The 22,777-nt window shown below is 43.3% G+C and overlaps 1 protein-coding gene across 1 annotated transcript in view; it reads left to right on the top strand.

Moving 5' to 3' along the window:
- Positions 1-22,777, top strand: part of BMPER (BMP binding endothelial regulator) — a 165,528-nt gene that overhangs the window by 93,536 nt on the left and 49,215 nt on the right. Inside the window, exons 10-12 of the mRNA XM_083407062.1 lie at positions 1,432-1,536; positions 11,332-11,377; positions 16,378-16,707. Coding sequence (XP_083263188.1) covers positions 1,432-1,536; positions 11,332-11,377; positions 16,378-16,707 — 481 coding nt within the window. The remainder of the gene's footprint in view (positions 1-1,431; positions 1,537-11,331; positions 11,378-16,377; positions 16,708-22,777) is intronic.

Below are 22,777 nucleotides of genomic sequence, written 5' to 3'. Positions count from 1 at the left end.
ATAGACATTGTGTTTTGTGGAAAATAGCCTTTATTTTGTTTTGCCTTTAATACTTGCTTTGGTGTGTTGAGATCTGTTAATAATTATTTTTTCCATATGTCCACTACTTCTTGGTTTATTGCCTCAGTTTTCAAAACTGGGATTATAAACTGAGCAATCTGAGGGGGATCATTTTAAAGCCAAGAATGGCGTTGTAAAGTTCAGAAAAGTGTAAAATCCGATTATTTTCTGATCCACACATTAGTCTAAAGAGTGCAGATGAGGTCAGCTCACATTAGAATTCAGATAAATTGAATTCCTCAAGTGTCTCTCTTCTTCATTTATTAAAATATTATGTAGAGTAGCAGAGGGAGAAAAATGATTCATGGGAAATAGTTGACTGGGAAATGGTCTTCTGAAAGCCACAAATAAAGTGAATGAGTACTTTGCAAGAGAACTTGAAAAATCCCAGAGGACTGTGTCCTGTGTCAGGTACTCAGTCATTATCTTGAGACAGATTACGTACCCACAGTGCACCCTGCTCTCACTTGTAGCTCATAGAAGCTGCCGGCATTTGATAATAAATAAATAAATGGGTTCCTCTCACATTTTTATTATATTCTGCACCACACTGATCCACAGCACTCTGTTACTATCTGCCCCACCTTCATTTCCTTCCAATAAATCAAAGGTTTCTGTAAGTTGCATAGAAAAGGAACTGTGGCTGGACCTCTGATGGGTAAAATAATGCTTTAAGAACTGCATTTGGCCAAGCAGTCCATAAGGAAGGAAGCCAGGGCATTTCTGAAGCAGCACTTGGGAGTCACAGAGCTCTGTACCTGCTCAAATTCTTGGGTAATTTTTGTTCTCTATCTGTTATAAGCATTTTCAGATGTTTAGTGGATCAGATGTCTGCCTTTGCACTGTAAGTAATCCAAATCTGAATTCAGTATTAAGTACATTCCTGGGTTGAAGGAGAACGATGCCACATCTGGGAATAAATTTTCAGTGTCCCGACATCTTTATGAAATACTTTCACGCGCGGTAACTTAAACATGCCAATCACAGTGGCTATGTTGAATCAAATTTTTATAATTATGTCATCCCAAATGAGATGTTCAGGATACTGTGCGATCACAACTCAAATGTTTTTCAGGAGGAAAGGCAACTAATCAGGATGTTGCTAGAAAATTCTGACACGTCTTCATTAAGCGTACAGTCAAACTCCTCTATCTGGAAGGATCAGAGTGGAAAACCATCCCTGATGAGCTTCCAGCCTTAATCCAACTGGGTGGAGATGGGACATCTCAGAAGTGATTTAGACTAAACAATGACATAACACCCCAACAGGGAGAGAGTTGCTTTTTCCTTGTATAACAGGATGATGCATTACTGGATCTGCTTCCTTCTGCTGCCCCAGCTGATGGCTGTATCATGTTCTCCCTCCTGTAGGATGGAGAGATGTGGTCCTCCGTTAACTGCACCATCTGTGCTTGTGTGAAAGGCAAGACTGAGTGTCGCAAGAAGCAGTGCATTCCAGTCAGCAGCTGCCCTCATGTGAGTGTGTGTCCTTTTCCTCCTGTTTATAAATTGATAGAGCTTTTCAGTAGAAACTTTGGCAGGCTTGGTTAACGCAAACTTGGGAAAAGGAGAACCAGAATGAGACTCCAAGTCCTGGGGCACAGTGAAATATTCAGAACAGGACAGCACGTTTCCCCCTGTTTCTTCTGCTCTGCTCCAGACATTTCTTTCTGATTCAGTGACTTCTAATCCCAGTTTTACATCAACTAGTGCTCTTTCCTTTCATGCTGGGTATATATATAGCTCTCTCGCTTTACTTGCCTTCATTGGGTGTCTTGTGCCATAGGCATGGTGATTTGCTTAATAAGTATCTGTTTAAAATGTTTGGAGCTGGCTAAATTTACTTACTTGGAAGTATGCCTTAGTATTTCAGTGGAATTTGCTGGCATGCAAGTGTGCTAAGGATTTCAGTGTACGTTGCTAAGCTGCTCCTACAGGTGGGTGTAGGTAAAGAAAGCGGTAAATACATTTGCATAGTCTTTATATAGTGTTAGTAGACAAATTTGGCATTGCTGTTGACTGTCTCACAGACTGATGTCCTCAGATTTGCATTCATCTGTGTTTGCAAGGAGAAAGTAGCACATTTGCCAACAGCAAAAATGTAATTCAATGCTGCCTGCAATTGCTTCCTTCTTTTAAAGAGATTTCTTGAGAGATTTTAGAGATACCAGAGCTGCAGCAACTATCTGCAGATGTGTACGTGTGAGTTTCAGGGTACCTCTACTCTGTGAAGATGAGCAAGTGTGAGCCTAAGCACATTTGTATTTCGAGAATGTGGTACTTAACTATGGTCTTGCCCTGTAGATGTTACTGAAGCAGGGTAATGAAATCCTGCTAGATTAGAATCACTTCAGAAATGTCTCAAAAGCACCTTATCTGGTACCCCTCCCAGAGAGAATTACAAAAGGGAAAGTATATTACTTTGTACCTCTAACACTCTTGGGAACTCTGTTATACTTCAGTGTCCACGGTTATCTTCTTGTGTCTCATGTATCTTATTCTGTGCTCAAGAAAGCGAGGCGTGGTCTTACAAAAAATAATGGATAGGCTGTTTCACAGTATTTTCAGAGAGAGTTCTTTAGAGCCATGAATCATAAAAGCATCATGTCATCAGCCATAATGGACTTCATCATCTGAAGCAGCCTCATATTACTTCCCCACAAAAAAAATCACTTCCTGTTGATTTTGAGTTAAGACTGATTAAGTAATCTAATACTAATCTTTGTGTTTTGAGAGATGGGGGATGAAGCTATAACATTACATTTGAATGCATTTCATGAATGGGGAAAAAATGAAAATGAGAGGCTAATTTTATGCAGAATCAGTTGGCGCTGTGGTTCATAATGAATGTGTTACTAGTAATTTCACAATGCACAAGCCAATGATAATGTTCATTGTACAAGGCAGTTTGGGACACAGTGTTTTGCTGCCATGCTACCCTGGTCCTGTCAATTCAGCAGAATTGTTAAAATCAAGTTGTTATTATTATTATTTATTAAATTTATAAAATTAAAAGTTGGCAAGTCTTCATTATTCTAGACAGGTTTCCTGGGGGAAACTGAAATGGGTGTTTGGTGGATGTCAAGTTACCTGCTTGCCTGTTTGGTAGCAATGTGACTGTGTAGTGTTAACAATTGGGACCTGCAACAATAGAAAACATTGCAGTGTGGATTGCTCTTCTTCAAAGATCCAGCCAGCCAACCATACTCTCCTGCACGAAACTCCATTCTATATCCCCTCCCCTCTGATTTTCTAGACTCTCCTGATGATGATCCCTTTTGTGCATGGATGGTGCTATTTTGGCCAAATACAGAGCACTGAAAATGATGATAGCTCCATTAACTTTGCTGAGATTTTTCTTTAAAAGTGTTGAGAAACAACATATGTCTGTTAATATGTCTCCTAATTTTGGTACAACCTGTAATTTTTCTGAGTACCCCCATCCCGTTTTTCCTGGATTAATAATGTCTCAATTCCAAATTAAAGCAAGTAGGCCTTCTGTATCCCGATGATGGTTGTGGAGAAGGGCCTTGGTAGAGTGGCAGAGCAAATGCCTTGCATGTCGACAGTTTCAAGCTCAATACCTGGAATCTCCAATTAGAAATGGAACATCCTCTGTCTGAAACCCAGAGAACTGCTGTCAGTCTGTGTAGGAAATACTCACACATTGTAAGGCAGCTTCCAATGTTCATTGGGCCATTGGATGCACTGGTGTCCAGAGGACTTTGAGCCCGTTGTCTGTATAGGGTCCCAACTCTGCTCTGTGCTATTTTAGTAGCTAGGGTCAGGGGTCTTCCAGTGTACATGCCAGAGAGGGGGAGTGTGCAAGGAGCACTTGGAAACTCCCACTTGTGCAAGATGGAGTACTGTGTCCAGTTCTGGGCACCACAGTTCAAGAAGGACACTGACAAACTGGAACGTGTCCAGAGGAGGGCAACCAAAATGGTCAAAGGCCTGGAAATGATGCCTTATGAGGAACGGCTAAGGGAGCTGGGCATGTTTAGCCTGGAGAAGAGGAGGTTAAGGGGTGATATGATAGCCATGTTCAAATATATAAAAGGATGTCACATAGAGGAGGGAGAAAGGTTGTTTTCTGCTGCTCCAGAGAAGCGGACACGGAGCAATGGATCCAAACTACAAGAAAGAAGATTCCACCTAAACATTAGGAAGAACTTCCTGACAGTAAGAGCTGTTCGACAGTGGAATTTGCTGCCAGGGAGTGTGGTGGAGTCTTCTTCTTTGGAGGTCTTTAAGCAGAGGCTTGACAACCATATGTCAGGAGTGCTCTGATGGTGTTTCCTGCCTGGCAGGGGGTTGGACATGATGGCCCTTGTGGTCTCTTCCAACTCTATGATTCTATGATTCTATGAACAGAAGTCCCCCCCAGGCCTAGACTGCTGTGCTTCTTCCTTTTTGGACTCTGTGGGGAAGGCATGATCCATGTTAGGAGAGGTACAGCAAAAGTGGAAGCCCCTGGGATTATGGGCCCAGTGATTTGATATCTGAAGGGGCCCTGGGACCTGCTGGAAGGCTGAGCCATTTCAACCTCTTTCTGGACCCACTGTGGATAACCAGGCTGGTAGCCAGATGTCTGATACGGACCTGAAAGCAGGTTACCAAAATCCTATCCATCGTCCTTTGCATTCAGCAGCAACTCAAGGCTTTGTTGGTGTTATATGACAATCTTTAGAGAGATTTATTCTGTGGATACATTTTGAGGCTACAAATTTGGGCTTTGGATTTACTCTGGGGCCTGTGTCCCATGCCTAACGTGGACAGTATTGAATTTTTTCGTACACATCTGCTATTCTTACAAACAGAAAGAAAAGTTGCTGGTCGTACTCCAGTGCCAAATGAGGTACAAAACAACAGCAGCTGCTGCTGTTGCACAATGGAACACCACCACCACCAAGAAAGAAAGAAAGAAAGAAAGAAAGAAAGAAAGAAAGAAAGAAAGAAACCCTAATTAGTTCTGTCTTTTCAAAAGAATACGAAAAATAAAAGGATAGCGCTTGATATAAAACTGAAACTCTCATAAAACGAGGGGAAGAATAAAATATCCTACAAAATTCGTAGATTCTCAAATGTGGTCTGCTTATAAATATTCATGGGCAAAATTGGAATTGCATCTCACAGGCCACTCCTAAGGGAGCCTTCAGCGCTAACGAACTCTAGCAGCACATGTTAGTAATAATGGGCTTCCTTATTCGACAAGACAAAAACAGACTCCTGTGCCAGCATGGTGGCTCAGGTAACCAGCCATAGCAGGTTGGCTGGCATACCCTAATTTTGCTTGAATTCCTTCCACTTGCAGCTTCCTTGATGGCTACAGCCCTTTTATGAAAACACTGAGGTAAGACTATCCAGTGCAACGGAGAGGCATTTTTTCAGCTACGTACGTCCCAGCCGTGCTAGTCTAGTTTGCCCAGTTAAAACCTTCCCCTGCGGATACGGTGATTGGAGGAGGGGGGTGTTGCAGCATCCCCGTTAAAAGGACATGAAGGTGATTTATTACAACAGGTGCTTTATACTGAAGGAAGCAACTCGGCAAAATGACAGCACCTTGGCTGCTTTTCTTGGGCACCAGATTGTGAGTTGGTGTCAACATTATGTAGTCCTCCTTATATTCCTACTTTTATAATAGCTTTCCCATCGTCTGCTTTTCCTTCCTTCCATCGTCTGCGGAGTAGGTTGGGCTGAGAGAGCGGATGACTTAAGATCCAAGGTCACCAGACTTTATGGTTGAGTTGTGATAAGACCAGCCCTCTAGCTGCTATATCACAGTGGCTTTGAAGGCAGGTTTTTAATATGAAAGGTTTCAAAACCAAGGCTCAGCCCTGGAAAATAAGTAACATGGTAATGTAGAAGGATGTGCTTGTGAGCATGTGCAGAATGTATTTCATCCTTACAACTCAGCACACTAGAGGTAATCACAGTGATGAGCTGTGTGCTGAGCTGGTCGTCTTCCAAGTGATGAGGGGAATTTGCAAGTATTTGATTAGAAATCCAGAGAGGGAGGTGGATAATTAAAATATTCTGCACCACTTAGAAGAACAACATAAGGATGGCTAAGGGGTTATGTGCTTAGGTGCAAAGGTAAGCCTTCCAGTCAGAGATCAGCCTGGCATATCTTAGTGCTGTATTTGACCTTTACCAGCTTTTGCTACTTGGGACCTTGATGCTCGAAGGATCGTCTCTTCCCACACCTGTTCCTTGAGGTCAGCATCCGACGCCCTTTCTGCAAGAGCCTCTGCCAAATCAGGCATCATGATGGATGACTGTGTGGGAAAAGTCCCCCTCAGTCAGGTCCACCTGCCGCCAATTGTAATGTCTTTTCAGCAGCAGGCAAATATTTCTCTGTTCCTCCAGGCTTTTTAATTTAAGCGGTGGTTTAGGACAGTTTTAGCTCTGCGAATTTTTATTGCTCTGCTTTGTGTTTTTAATTGATTTAATACCGAGGGGATATGTTCCTCTATACTCTGTTTTAAAAGTGGTCTTTTTGATACTATAATTATGTTTTATTTGATACATTTTATGGTAAAAAGGTAAAGGTACCCCTGCCCGTACGGGCCAGTCTTGGCAGACTCTAGGGTTGTGCGCCCATCTCACTCTATAGGCCGTAGGCCAGCGCTGTCTGAAGACACTTCCGGGTCACGTGGCCAGCGTGACATCGCTGCTCTGGCGAGCCAGAGCCACACACGGAAACACTGTTTACCTTCCTGCTAGTAAGCGGTCCCTATTTATCTACTTGCCCCCGGGGGTGCTTTCGAACTGCTAGGTTGGCAGGCGCTGGGACTGAGCAACGGGAGCGCACCCCGCCGCGGGGATTCGAACCGCCGACCTTTCGATCGGCAAGCCCTAGGGGCTGAGGCTTTTACCCACAGCGCCACCCGCGTCCCTTTCACATTTTATGGTAGTTTTATTGTAATTGGTTTTTCTTTTATTTAAAACAAGGTTCTTTTCCATCTTGTATGCTATCCACAAAACTTCTGTTATAGGACAGCCCATCTAAAGTGTGTGTGTATAAAGAAATTGTCCCATCTAAGGAAATTGGGAGTGGCTGGAACATAGCTGGATTTCCAGGTTCAATTCCTAACATCTCCATTTGACAGGATCAGACAGTAGCTATAGAGAAAGATTTCTTTCTTTCTTTCTTTCTTTCTTTCTTTCTTTCTTTCTTTCTTTCTCTCTCTCTCTCTCTCTCTCTCTCTCTCTCTCTCTCTCTCGGCTGCAGATGCCTCCTTCATGTGCCACATAAACCATAGTTAATAGCTAACCCTGGTTGTGTCCTTCTGGATTGCTTCATTCCTTCCCACTTGTGCGTGGAGAAAAGAGACCATGCTCTCTGGCTTTGTATTATGCCCAAATCAAGGGTTCTGTTTTGTGTAAAGGTAAAGGGACCCCTGACCATTAGGTCCAGTCGTGGCCGACTCTGGGGTTGCGGCGCTCATCTCGCTTTATTGGCCGAGGGAGCTGGCGTACAGCTTCCAAGTCATGTGGCCAGCATGACTAAGCCGCTTCTGGCGAACCAGAGCAGCACACGGAAATGTCGTTTACCTTCCCGCCAGAGCGGTACCTAGTTATCTACTTGCACTTTGACATGCTTTCAAACTGCTAGGTTGACAGGAGCAGGGACTGAGTAACGGGCGCTCACCCTGTCACTGGGATTCGAACTGCCAACCTTCTGATCAGCAAGTCCTAGGTTCTGTGGTTTGTATAGTTCTTAGCAAACCACAATATATAGCCAGTGGTTGTTCTTGACTTACTGATGATGACTTGTTGGAGCAAAACAAATTGCAACCTCAGGTTTGGACTTCATGCACAGCCATCTAGCCACCAAAGGTTGACTTCTTAATTAGATTTGTTGGCTGGGATCCAAAGATCAGCACAACTACCGGTAGTTCCATGCACCCAGAGAGGCTTTGGCCTTTTGTTGCTTAAGCCACATGGAGAATCACTTGTGAAAACCAAGGTAGTTTTGAGAAGCCTTTTTAGGTATGGCGTAAGGAGCCTGCTTTATAAAGGAAAAAACTCAAAAATCCCACTGGACCTGCCCAAGCCCCTGGAGACACACAAAGGAGCGCTTTGAATCTTCTCCATTCGAGCTAATTCCAATGAAATTAATTAAGCTCCCTTTTTTTAATAAAGATTTTTACTGGAGCTTAAAAAACAAAAACAAACAACCACCATACCACATGTGTGGTTTTTTTTTTTTAATTTTAGCCACTGCTACTCCTGCCAGAAGTTGTTACAAAGGTTTGGCCTCTTCAGCATATCAAATAAAGAACTGAGCCTTGTCTTTATTCAAAACGCAGGAATAATTTACAGATTCAGATGAGATTAAAATGGCATTTGACTCTCCACTAAGCCCAGGAGTACAGGAAAACGTATTCTGTCCTCAAAACATACCCCGAAACTGCAAGCAACAGAGCCCCGTTTACTCACAATTTTAAAGCACATTTATCTTGTCAAAGAATTCTGGGCACTGTAGTTTTTTTAGGGTTGGCTGGGAATTATAATTCTGTGAAGGGTAAACTACCTTGCCCAGAATTCTTTGAGGGGGGAAATGTGCTTCAGATTTGCTTTAAAGGTATAGTGTATTCACAGCCTTAGGTTCTTCCCCCCTCCCCCCTTGCTGGATCAGAGTCTAAAACATTAGTTTTTAAAAGACATTATAGGCAAATTGGATCCAGGAAGTGACTTAGCTTCAATTAAGGTGGTCAAGTTCCATCTGTTTCACTATAAGCACTGACACAGAATCCAGACCACACAAAAGGAAATGATACGACTCAGGTTTGTTAGTTTTTTAAAAAATAAAAAGCGAAGGAAATGCTCACGAGGCTTCCATTCAACAATTGGAAGCAATTGCTACAAGACTTTTGCTGCAACAGGGGATATTGTTACCATTCAAAAATGGCTGCCTGAAACCAAAACTCCAATTTCTCTCCTTATGGTAGAACCTTCAGTCCCCTATGCCTTCAGAAATTGGCTGGGGACCCCATGTGGCAAAATATCCGGCATTAAAAAGTCTTCGTACGTGTCTGAGTGAGTCTCCCTCTCACTCTATGATCTTTCCCCTCTTTCCCCAGTATTCTAACCATCAACCTTCAATACCCCCCATTGTTCTTTAGACCTCCCCACACTTCTTTTGCAACTTCCAAATTCTGCCAACTCGCCATGGCCTTTCTTATTGCAGTTCAAATTTCAACCTGTCAGCGTTGGATCATGGCACAATTTGCAATTTCCACCCTTTGCTCTATTTTTACCAGTGAGAGCCAGTGTGGTGTAGTGGTTAAGAGCGGTAGTCTTGTAATCTGGGAAACTGGGTTCGCGTCTCTGCTCCTCCACATGCAGCTGCTGGGTGACCTTGGGCTAGTCACACTTCTTTGAAGTCTCTCAGCCCCACTCACCTCACAGAGTGTTTGTTGTGGGGGAGGAAGGGAAAGGAGAATGTTAGCCGCTTTGAGACTCCTTAAAGGGAGTGAAAGGCGGGATATCAAATCCAAACTCTTCTTCTTTTACTTGCAAGCATAAGGCACACAAAACTCCACATAGCCTTACAGCTAGAGCTTTGATTGTGGAAAAAGCTTTGTTTATATCACACCAGCTTGACCAGGCCTTCACTACTATTCTTCTATAGGTATTCTTCTATAGGTATCACAAAGTAAGTAAAGGTAAAGGAACCCCTGACCATTAGGACCAGTCGTGGCCAACTCTGGGGTTGCGGCGCTCATTTCGCTGTATTGGTCGAGGGAGCCGGCGTAAAGCTTCCGGTCATGTGGCCAGCATGATTAAGCCGCTTCTGGCAAACCAGAGCAGCGCACGGAAATGCTGTTTACCTTCCCACCAGAGCGGTACCTATTTATCTGCTTGCACTTTGACGTGCTTTCGAACTGCTAGGTTGGCAGGAGCAGGGACCGAGCAATGGGAGCTCACCCTGTCACGGGGATTCGAACCGCGACCTTCTGATCGGCAAGTCCTAGGCTCTGTGGTTTAACCCACAGCGCCACCCGCATCCCAACAGTGCCACCCGCGTCCCACAAAGTACTGACCCACTATATTAAGAGTGTGCAAGCCAGCTCCAAATAGACTTTCTTTACCTGCTACTTTCTTCAGCACGCTTGAAGTGCTCAATAGACCTCAAGACACCTTCAACCTGTCCTGACTTGGTGGTGGCTGGAGGAAGTTCTGGAACATTGTTGCTATTGATTCCAATTTTGCTTCTTTTAAGTGACAATCATGGAGTATGTTTTAGATAAGCACCAGTAGTCAATATGCCTCTTTGGGCTGTCTGTCTTTCCCGTTACCATTTTTCTTTGCAAAAGTGTTTAACTTTGCTTTTCTTCTGTGTTACCTTGAAGCCTGTGTAAATTGTTCACTAGTTGAGTGCTGAATGCTAAAGAAACATGTGTCAATGCAACTAATATGCCCCTAATATGTATAGTATATAATAATCTGAATATACTTCATTGAATATTTTTAAATTATTATTATTTTTAATACTAACCAAGTTTATTTTTGCTTCTACTACCCCAATATGGGAGCCACTATAGTCGTAGCTGATATTTATATATATGAGCATGACGTTACATTTCAGTCTGCCATCTTGATTCAAAATGGCTCCTGTAGCTTCAACAACAACAAAAACCACCATCCCAACTTGAGAACCTTCGCTTTGAGTTTGGCACTGATATCTCGAAAGAAGGCTGAATCTGTGTCAAGAAATGTGTGGAGCTGTGCCAAAGTGATCTTTCAGTCTTCCTTCTTGATCCAGAATGGCACCCGGCAGCCAAACAGTGACAAAGTCTGCCACCCCCATCTCAGGAAATCCTGTGCTGGGTCTGGCAACAATATCTTGAAATTAACAATTATCTTGACAAACCAATGCCAAAATATGGGTATAGTCACACCACAGCCACATTTTCATCTTGATTCAAAATGGTCCTAGCACCCAAGCATCAACCCCACCTTGGGAAGCCTCATGCCAAGTTTGGAGACATTACTTTAAGAGGTGTCCAAGCTTATAGAGAACAACAACCAAATGGACAAACAGATTGCTTTCCAAAATATATAGCAGATTGGTTTCAGATTTGTATACATATACATAGCTGCAGAAGGAAAGTTCTGAATGGCTTTCCACCTGCCTTATGAAGCAGAAGTCAAGGTACCAAGTTCCCTGCTTTCCACATTTTTCTATACTTTCAAAAGGTAACCGTTGCTCCAAATGTGTTCCCCCCACCATTAAATATTGTTTATATTTATCCCATTTAGGGAAAGATCCTCAACCGAAAAGGATGCTGTCCCATTTGCACTGAAAGTGAGTAAGTTCATTCTTCACATTTTTTCAACGAGTTTTTGAACTCTTCACACACAACTGCTATCTTGAGTGTAACTCCTGGCCTAGTCCATTCGCCATTATTGGGAGATTCTTGCCTAGCCTATTGAGCCAGAAGTTAACACCGCTTCCTTGGTTTCACAGCTACCGTAGCCAGATGATTAGCAAGTAGTCTGCTTTCTCACAAAAGACAACCCTTGACAACAAGCCCAGACACTGAAGAAATAGTCTGGAATTAGGAGTCAATAACTCTAACTTCTTGGATTGGGGTTTGATGTTTCAAAATATTCCTGGGGAAATGAGAGAGACCTAGGTTCATTTGCGAAGGTGTGAATGTATATTATTGGAAAGGGCAATGGTCTACTTTCTCCAAAGAAAGCAAGTGCTAAATGCTAAGTCTCTCCAACGTGATTTATAAGGCAGCACGGAGGTACAATTTAAAGGCTGGTAAAAACAAAATATGGTGTATGGGAAATACGTTGGAGTGCAGAAGAATATACAAAGGAGAAAAGGAAAAGGGAACAGCCCATAAACATCGAAAAGGGAAGAATTCCTTGGACACCACCCTGGAAACAGGTTATGATTGACAGTGGGTTGAATTACAGCAGGTGAATATTTCTAAAAATATTCGCCCGGACTATCCTTTCAATCACAGCTAGTCCATTAATTGGACATAGATTTAAACAGTGTACAGTGCAATTTATCGCTGCAAAATACCAGAATGATAATGAGAGAAACTCCACTGAATGATTTTCCACATAATTTAATGCAGCTTGTAGTTTTCCTGGGCTATAATGAAAATATTTATAGATGGAAAGTCAGTGGGATTAAACACTGAGTATAGGAGTTGCTCTTTCTGAAATATTTTAACTGAATTTTGAAAGAACTATGTTTTAAATCTCGGTGGTATGTAATTTTGGTTGAATTAAAAACAATTCACTTAAATTGTTGCATGATGCTCCCTGGTGTATTATATAAACAAGAGCCCTGAGCATGTGAGAAACCAGAGGCAATGTGCCTTTACCACCAAGCAGTGGGCACATCATTGTAAAATAACAGCAGAGATATGCCAAGTGGTGCAGTCGCTTCATTAGGAACAAATTGTACTTGTAGCTGTGGGAAAGTGACTCATCTGAGGCGTTGGGAAATAAAATGGACCGCCTTGTGTTTCTGTACTGATGCCCACTGAAATCGCTACAAGCTTTTCCAGTGACAGTGGGAGGGTTCAAAACACAATAGCCAATTTTACCACTGAGTTTTTATCTAATGAAGACTCTCCTTCTCCTTATTCTTGGAAGTTAGCAAGGCCTGACAGGTGCCAAAATAAAATGGCCTTTCCAGAATGGTGGGTTGCTTCTCTCTGTAGAAGCCTTGTGGGTCGGGGCAGTAGCACTTGGAATAACAACAAGGAGATATAATGTTTTGTGCAGGTTATGCCCTCAGGCAAGGTGGGTGAATAGGAAATTGGATCCTAAACAAAACAGATCCTAAAGAAAATGGGTCCCTTGACCTTATGGCACACAACTAACAACTACAGCCAGTGGATCCCACCAGAAACCAAAAAAAATACTGTGTTGACTATTATTATTATTAGTTATTATTCAGTTTTCTTTTCCATCTAAGTTTTAGTGGTCTAGTAGCAGATACCTCTGATAACCTTGTGCCTCACAAGGAGAATTAAGGAGGACATGTTTCCCTTGCCTCTCTCCCAACAGAAGTCATCACACAGGGCAACCAGAGCAGTATCTGTGCCAAAACTGGGCCTAAACCCCAATTGAAATGAATCTCCACCCAATAAACATGTAAATTGCAGATGAGCGAAACATATATGCATCTTTAAATTCCGGATACATGTTCCTGGGGGCCTTGGCCATTCCAGACATGCATACATGGGTGTTTAAAGATACTTGTACAACTGTATAAATTATTCCTGGCATTGCATGTGCACCAAGTGTGAAGCTATCCCAAAAGTTCTTGACTGAAGTTTGCAGTCCTCATTCACAATATCAGTAAAGAAAAGTAATCCTTTTATCTGACTCCACTATTCTTTCCAACTATGTTTTGTGTCAGTTAAGTGTACTCATAGAATCTCTTGTGATTCATTTCATTGATCCAGCTGTATACCTACTTTTGAGCCACCCTGTATAAATGTGTTGAGACACGTTGCTGGGTTGTTCTTTTTGTACACCATGAGGAATGCAACCCAGCTTCATTCTGCCTGTGATATTCCTAGCTTTCAAATTAATGTTTGCCCCCATTTGATTTAAGGATCTGCAGCTTGCTTTGATGCTGAAGCCTAATTCGCATTTTGGCCAATTGTCTCCTGTGTTCCATTTTTGGTTTTTGAAAAGCCAAGTCCCGTTGAGTTATATATGTGTGAACAAATTACTCTCCATTCTGTTTTTTAATGTCATAGTTTTACTCAGAAAGCATCCAAATCCCTCTTAGTTATGGTTTATATAATATTTTCCTTGGCTGCTGTAAATTAGCTGCAAGCCCTGCCTCAAGAGTCCGTTACATCTGGAGACTTTGGAATTAACTTGACTCTTCTGGTGTTCTGGCCCGTCTTTCCTCCGCTGCCTTTTGCACAGATTGTGCGAGAGTCTTGAATTCCACTTCTCCCCGCATGCAAGAGGGCCACCCTCCTAATATGGTCATTTCTTTCTTTTCTGTTGTGGCATGTGGGTTATTAGATACCATGAAAACAGTCCAAGAATCCTTCAGAACTCTTTCCAATAGCTAAGTAATTTAGAGTATCAACTCACCGCATCATGAGCTCCTAAACTGAGACTGCCAAGTCCAGGGACAAGTAGACTGTACGATCTTGATTCGGGAGTGCTGGGGATGTGAAGTAAATGGCTGTTTACTGCATGTCGGTGCATATGTTGGTATACAGCTTGGCCCCATGCCTTGTAAATCTGGAAAAGGGTATTTGTTTAGTGAAGTCAATGGAGCACAGAGGATATTTTGACAGCAAAACCGAACACATGCATCTTAAAGTCACATTCCTCTGAAGGGGAGAGAATTAAGCATGTGATTCACTCTCTCTTTCCAATCAGTGAGACTTAAAAGTGCTTAAGCTCCCTCAGCATTGAGTAACTGGAGACAGACACTTCACACCAGGGATGAAGGGAAAAGACTTCCTGACCCCAGAGGCTGTACCCAGAAAGATTGGAACCTAATCATCATTTCCACTTGAAATTAAGCATTGCTTCTTCCCAATTCCTTTGTCCATCCGTCCCCTGATGAAAGTTGGGTTACACTCTGAAGTTTCCTTTTGCTGTAAAGGTCCAGAGGACAGGACGCCACACAGTGAGGTGTGAGGCAATTCAGCCCACTTCATGTCTAGGGCAGATGGACTCAATGTGTGGCCAGCTGGAGGACCAGAGGAAGTATCAGGAGGAGGAGGGCAGGTGCCCTCAGAAACCATACTAAAGGACTATACAGTCGTACCTTGGCTCCAGAACACCTTGGGAGTCGAAAATTCTGGCTCCCGAATGATTGAAAACCGGAAGCGGGTGTTCTGGTTTTTGAACGTGTTTTGTTTTGGAAGCCAAACGTCCTGCGTAGCTTCCGCTATTGTTTCCAGTGCACCTGCGCAATTGGAAACCAGTTGGAATCCGCGCCTTGGTTTCCAAACATTTTGGAAGTCGAACGGATTTCCGGAATGGATTCTGTTCAACTTCTGAGGTAGTAATAAAGACTGAGAAGAGTTGAGGTTTCAGTGCTGCTTCTGTCGATTTTTCTTATTGAATTTTTAGCAGTTTGATTCAGTTGCTTCCATTTTTCTGATTTTGAGACTGTCACTTGTAATTTGATTATGGTGATTCATTGGTGTTAAATGTATCAGACAAACGAAAGCCAGGACTTTCCTATGAATTATTTCTTCACCGCTCCAATTCATACAATCAGTTCATTTGGGACATCATAAATTGTTTTTGTTTTTTTAAAGCAGTTCTGGCAGTAATTATTTGAGCGTCTAGGCTACAATCCAGTACAGAATTAAGCATGCTTAAAAGTCCATCTATTTCAGTGGGATCTTCAAATGCACTTAATTCTGTGTTGGGCAGTGGCTTTAATAGATTCCATTACCTTGGATTTCTTCTCTTCCAAAGAATAGCAAAGTTTAATCCAGATTGCACAGCACCAGTTGCCTTTTCCTTTATGATGTGGCAATGCAGAACTTCTCCTTTACCTTTGTGATGAAACCAACTACACATGGAATGCTGTATATAGTGTTAGTTGTCCGTCCTCAGTCTTCTACCATTCATTGGATGACACTCAAATTCTAGGATTATGAAAGAGGGAGAAAACCCCCCCCTTCCACACAGTCCTATATATTGCCAGAGCTGCAATATACAATTCATGGATTCTACCTGCACTTACCATTTTCTATAGCTGCAACAGTATCCTGGGGATCCTACAGACTCTGGGTGCTGATAATCTACCGTATTTTTCGCTCTATAAGACGCACCAGACCACAAGACGCACCTAGTTTTTGGAGGAGGAAAACAAGAAAAAAAAATATTCTGAATATCAGAAGCCAGAACAGCAAGAGGGATCAGTGTGCAGTGAAAGCAGCAATCCTTCTTGCTGTTCTGGCTTCTGGGATAGCTGCGCAGCCTGCATTCGCTCCATAAGACGCACACACATTTCCCCTTACTTTTTAGGAGGGGAAAAGTGAGTCTTATAGAGCAAAAAATACGGTATATCATTCCAGGACTTAAGGGCCATTTCATGACAGCAGTGCTCGGTTTCTCATTGAGTGTACCCTTGAAAGAAAATGCATGGTTTTCATGTCTTCTTCCAAGTGTTTGGTCTCATTCACACACAAACACACATGTTTTTTAGATATATGCCTCAGTCACATTGTTTACGAAGTGGCCCAAAATGTTGGAAGGCCGTTTGCATTCATTTAATACCTGCTTTTCCCAGCGTAACATTTGGTCTTGATGGTGCTTTTGTTTCTCACTCACCTACAGAGCCCGGAGTTTGCACTGTATTTGGAGACCCCCACTACAACACTTTTGACGGACGGACATTTAACTTTCAGGGAACATGTCAGTACGTTTTGACGAAAGACTGCTCCTCCTCTACCCCGCCCTTCCAGGTGCTGGTGAAGAACGATGCCCGACGGACTCGCTCTTTCTCCTGGACAAAATCTGTAGACCTTGTGCTGGGCAGCAGTACCATCAGCCTCCACCAGCACCTCACAGTGAAGTGGAACGGGACACGGATATCCCTACCTTACGACACGCCACACTTTCACATTGACTTGGAAGGCTACCTCTTGAAAGTGACAACCAAAGCAGGTGGGGCTACGTGAGTGCCCTGGTTCTCAGGGCGCGGTAGTAACACAAGCGTGACATTTAGCATATGGGTGCTTTTGTTTTGTTTTGGCTCTATAAGCTCTGGCGGTATTTACATTACCTTGCATTAGAGTTGTATCCCATTCTTTCAGTATACAGTGGTGCCTCGCAAGACGAAATTAATTCGTTCTGTGAGTCTCTTCGTCTAGCGGTTTTTTCGTCTTGCGAAGCAACCCTATTAGCGGCTTAGCGGATTAGCGCTATTAGCGGTTTAGCGGCTATTAGCGGCTATTAAAGGCTTAAGGGATTAGCGGATTAGCTGCTAAAAGGCTATTAGCAGTTTAGCGGCTTAGAAAAAGGGGGTGGGGAGCGGAAAAAAATCGCAAGAATCGCAAGACATTTTCGTCTTGCGAAGCAAGCCCATAGGGATGCGTTCTGCGAAGCGCATCGAAAAACGGAAAACTCTTTCGTCTAGCGGGTTTTCCGTCTTGCGAGGCATTCGTCTTGCGGGGTACCACTGTAGAAGTAACACCCAAGGCAGCTACAGTAAGATAATAATAAACAATTTAAACCAAAAGCAAGAGGATGCAGGAGATGAACACATCTCCCCATTTCCCTTCCATGCCAGTTTGAAATGTGATCAGTTTTAGGTCTGCTCTGTTCCTGTTCTGGATATTTTTTGTGGAGAGGAGAATTCATCCACACACAAAAAATCACATTTAAATTGGACACATTGATCCCTAAAGTATGCATTTTCCATGCATTCGCCCCCCAAAATACAAATTTGTGGTTTTCAGTGCATTCCCCCTAAAATAAGCATTTTTGCACATATTTTCTGTAAAATAATCATTTGTGTGTGTGTGTTTTCAAAAACTGATAGTATCATAGAATTCAGAGAAATGTAAAATTCAATAGATTACTGTATTCCGAATCACATATAATTCGGACCAGCAAATTAGGTTGGTTGGCTTTAAAATGCAGACTTGAAAAAAAATATATCTTCCATCCTTATATTAAACATCAGAATCAGCATAAGGATGAAGCTGTGCTCTTCATGCATGCCTCAGGAAAAATCTTCAGATAATTTCCTGGGTTCACCTTTTTAAAAAGAATAAAATTTATTAGGATCTGACAAAAGTGTCTATCCACCTCTGATGAACCAATCCATGTCTTACAATGCACAGGCAAAGTTTGTGTAAAATGAACCAAGGAAGCTTTTGCGAATACAAGGTTTCCCTTTCCCATCCCCATCAAATGAATTTGAATTATCAGAAAATTTCTACTTGACGCTTCTCCACCTGACGTCAAGGCTTAAAGGTGCCCCCCCTGCCCGTACGGGCCAGTCTTGACAGACTCTAGGGTTGTGCGCCCATCTCACTCAAAGAGGCCATGGCCCAGCGCTGTCCGAAGACACTTCCGGGTCACGTGGCCAGCGTGACATCACTGCTCTGGCGAGCCAGAGCCACACACGGAAACGCTGTTTACCTTCCCGCTAGTAAGCGGTCTCTATTTATCTACTTGTACCCAGGGATGCTTTCGAACTGCTAGGTTGGCAGGCGCTGGGACCGAACAGCGGGAGCGCACCCCGCCGCGGGGATTCGAACCACCGACCTTTCGATCGGCAAGCCCTAGGCACTGAGGCTTTAACCCACAGCGCCACCCGCGTCCCTATGTCAAGGCTTACAGGCATTTAAACTGGGGATTCCAGGGTATTGGTTGCCTAGTTAATGAACATGGGCAATAAAAACACAGAATTGACTGCTTTGCCATTGTGGAGTTTGGTTCTTATAAAATGACAGTAATTTTGCCAAGGGAACCTTAGGATTATCATCACAGCCCCGAAAAGCTTCTGAAGCAGCCCCAGGACACAGTTTGAAAACAACTGATCTCAGCTGTAGTTACGGCAAAAGCAGAGATCAGGAATAAGCAAGCACTGTGCCAGAGGGGCTTGTAGAGTAGGGAATGAGTTCAGTAAAACATGTCCAACCCAAACAAACTCAGTAAAACAAAACAAATCCAGAAGGCTTTAGCAAACCCACCAGCCAACATGGCCTGCATGAAAGTTGCTTGCTTGAACCAAAAACTGGTGTGATATTGAACCCCAAGTGTGCAAGGAAAGCTGTTTGCTGTGTCTCCCTGAAGTGTGGTGTTCTTGCGTAACATCTGTCTGGGTTTGCTTTCTGCCCAAATGAATTGCTTTTGCAACTGGATTCAGTCTTTTGTGTGCATGTGCATCTTGCATCATTCAAACCTGAAGCATGATTTAATTGGGAAATGGAGAACATCTGGTTGCTACTTTAAAGAAAACAGGTACAGTAAATGGGACAGCACAGAAATCTGAGGTTGCTGAATCCTAAAATTTCAAGATGCTTGACTATGTTTTATTAAACAAGTTTTATTTTTATTTTTCAAAGTTTAATCTATGGGTGTCAAGTTGAAATGAATTTGAATTTGGTGGGCCAAATTTCCACCCACCAGATGGTTAGAAAGAACATCTGTTCATGAACAACAATCTCAGCCTTCTTTTTCAAAAAGCAGCCTGAAGTGCCTGCTTGGGGGCAGATCTACTCATAAGGAAGGAGGCTGATCTCCAAGGCTCCTTCCAACTCTATGATTATAAATACCCCGGCCTGCTTCTTTCCAATAAGTGATGCCTGCTTGCCAGACTAAGGCAGCAACTTTCCGCATGATCTAGGAGGCTGGATTGACTTAATCAAAAGCGGCTTTGAATTCCTTGACAGAAAGTGGGGTGTATTTAAAAAATAGATAGATGATGATAGATAGATAGATAGATAGATAGATGATAGATGATAGATAGATAGATAGATAGATGATAGATAGATAGATGATAGATAGATAGATAGATAGATATAGATATAGATGATAGATAGATAGATAGATAACCACCCCCTGTTCATCCCTTCCTCTCCTTCCTCCCCCCAGCCACTCTTAGGAATATAAAAAGGTAAAGGGACCCCTGACCATTAGGTCCAGTTGTGGCTGACTCTGGGGTTGCGGCACTCATCTCGCTTTGTTGGCCAAGGGAGCTGGCATACAGCTTCCAGTTCATGTGGCCAGCATGGCTAAGCCGCTTCTGGCGAACCAGAGCAGTGCACAGAAACACCGTTTACCTTCCCATCAGAGCAGTACCTATTTATCTACTTGCACTTTGATGTGCTTTCGAACCCGCGTCCCCTTAGGAACATAGGAAGCAGCCTTATACTGTGTCTGGCCATTGGTGCATCTTGCTCTGTAATGTCTACACTGACTGCCAGTGGCTTTTCAGGGTTCCAGTCAGGTTGTCTCTCCCATCATTACCTGGAGATTCCAGGGATTAAACCTGGGAGCATCTGCATGCAAAGCAATGCTTGACCCTGATGTTGGGAAAGATGGAGGGCACAAGGAGAAGGGGATGACAGAGGACGAGATGGTTGGACAGTGTTCTCGAAGCTACCAGCATGAGTTTGACCAAACTGCGGGAGGCAGTGGAAGACAGGAGTGCCTGGCGTGCTCTGGTCCATGGGGTCATGAAGAGTCGGACACGACTAAACGACTAAACAACAACAACATGGCAGATATCCTGCTTCCCATACCTTGGCCTTCCACGGTTGAAGCATAGTCAACATCTAGAAAGCATTTTAAGGCTATCACAGCATATCCTGCTGAGCCAAGAACTCATACACCTGCTTCTTTGTCCCCTAAAAAATAAAGCCTCAGCTATGGGCTTGTTCATCAGAGTCGCAAGATGGGGGGGAAGAATGTTTGTGGCTGTCTGTGGAATGCTCACAAGAGGAGCATTATTCATAAGCTCTAATTAAAAGCATCTTGAGCGTCTCTCTTCACTGCCAGCTGAGTTATGAAATTCCACTGAATTCCTGAGAACCATTCTGGATGCTTTAAATTGACAAAAATGTGATTCTCTTGTTATTCCGGTTGTCTCTTCTCTCAGCTCAGTAAACTACAGCAAGCATCATTGTCTTGGTTTTGGCAGAGACTGGGCAAACATGGCGTGTAATGGTTCACTCAGTAGTGTGTAATTGAAGCATTTTACTATCCAGATAATTTCCCCTTTAACTAAAAGGGCTCATATTCCTCACAGTGAATTCCACGTCTAATACTTTGCTCCTGATATTAGTGGCTGCACAAGAGCACGCATGCTTAGACTGGGATGTTGCAATACTGGGATAGATAGATCCAAAGTCCGCCTCAGTATAAAACATGTTGGCACGTTCAAGCCATTTTGAGTTCATATGTTAAGAAAAGCACTGTGAAATATTGGCTATTCAGGGTGTTGGGCACAGGTGTTTCCCAGATCTTTTTTGAAATCTAGCTTATTTCCCTTCTGAGCCAGTTTTGCACAGATTTATGCATATGTATGTTCTATCTGGGATGCAGGTGGCGCTGTGGCACAGAGCCTAGGACTTGCTGATCAGAAGGTCGGCAGTTCGAATCCCCGCAATGGGGTGAGCTCCCGTTGCTCAGTCCCTGCTCCTGCCAACCTAGCAGTTTGAAAGGACATCAGAGTGCAAGCAGATAAATAGGTACCACTCTGGCGGGAAGGTAAACGGCGTTTCTGTGCGCTGCTCTGGTTCTCCAGAAGCGGCTTAGTCATGCTGGCCACATGACCCGGAAACTGTACACCGGCTCCCTCGGCCAATAAAGCGAAATGAGCGCCGCAACCCCAGAGTTGGCCACGACTGGACCTAATGTTCAGGGGTCCCTTTACCATTACTATGTTCTGTCATGATTCTGCATTTTTTAATATATATATATATATATATATATATATACTCTCTCAATGTATGCATATTTAATCACACTCCCTCCCTAAAATAGACATTTTGCTACAGATTTGAGCTGAGAATTTCATCACATAATTTGACCAGTGTGAAATCTAAGTAGTACCTGCATTTCAATCCACACATTAATCCAGGAGCAATGCCGGATTAAGGTGGTTGGGGGCCCTGGTGAAATTTCCAAAAGGAACCAAGCTGAGAAAACAAGGCACAAGCTGGTTAAGCAGAATTTGTGGAAACCTCCCAAAGACAGTAAAAAAAAAAGTCCTATTCTGTATATCTCCAAATGGGACAGATGTTGCACTTTTTGCCTTCAAATTTGACTAATTATTTTATATTCTAATTCCTATCCAAGAGATTCCTGCATTGCAGAGGGTTGGACTTGATTCCCCTCGGGGTGCCTCCCAGGTGTACAATTCAGTGATTCTATGAATGGAGAACGCATCCATTCAGAATAAAAAGAGACATCAAAAATTAAATTCAAACACCGCATACTCTTCCACATCATTCTGTTGTGTATGCAGACCCAGCCTTAGCTGCCATACCTGCAAGTGTTAAGGATGTAGCGGAGGCTGAGCAGGTGACGCTTTGAAGAGGCAAGCAGGAGAATTGCCTCTACACTGAGCAACACACAATAGCTATATATCAGAAACAGTGAGGTTTGGCTACAGCCGGGGTCTGCAACCCGCGGCTCTGGAGCGGCATGTGGCTCTTTTACACCTTTGCTGCAGCTCTGGGGCGGATACTAGCGAGGGGAGGAGGCGCATTGTGCGCCCCGACACTCCCCACTGTGGCGGGCGCTGTACTGGCTGTGACGCCGCATGGGGGCGGTGCGTGCATTAGTCACACACCATCCCGACGTCACCTTCCCGCCCGCCCGCTACATTGTAAGGTGCATGTACGCTGGTCACTGCATTGAAAGGGGGCATGTACGCTGGTCACTGTTTTGAAGGGGAGTGAAGAACACACACACAAAAAAAGGTAACTTGTTAATTTAACGTTTATTTCTATGAGGAGGAGTAATTCTGAGGGGTCAAACAAAGAAATAATAAAAAAAGTGACAAAAATGTTATTTTTATAATGACGAGTTTTGCGGCTCGCAGTTTTTTTCCTCTTCGGAAACAGGTCCAAGTGGCTCTTTTTGTCTTAAAGGTTGCAGACCCCTGGGCTACAGGAAGCCCGCAACTTATGTGAGGCTTACATTCCAGGGATTGTGTGTAAAGCCAAAATCACGTATGGTCAAAACACATTGGGTCCAATGGCCGGTGGGCTTGCCA

This window comes from Podarcis tiliguerta, assembly GCF_965153285.1.
Source record: "Podarcis tiliguerta genome assembly, chromosome: 12".
NCBI lineage: Eukaryota > Metazoa > Chordata > Lepidosauria > Squamata > Lacertidae > Podarcis > Podarcis tiliguerta.
Note: the sequence above shows the minus strand (reverse complement) of the source record. Positions and strands in the feature narration are given on the sequence as shown.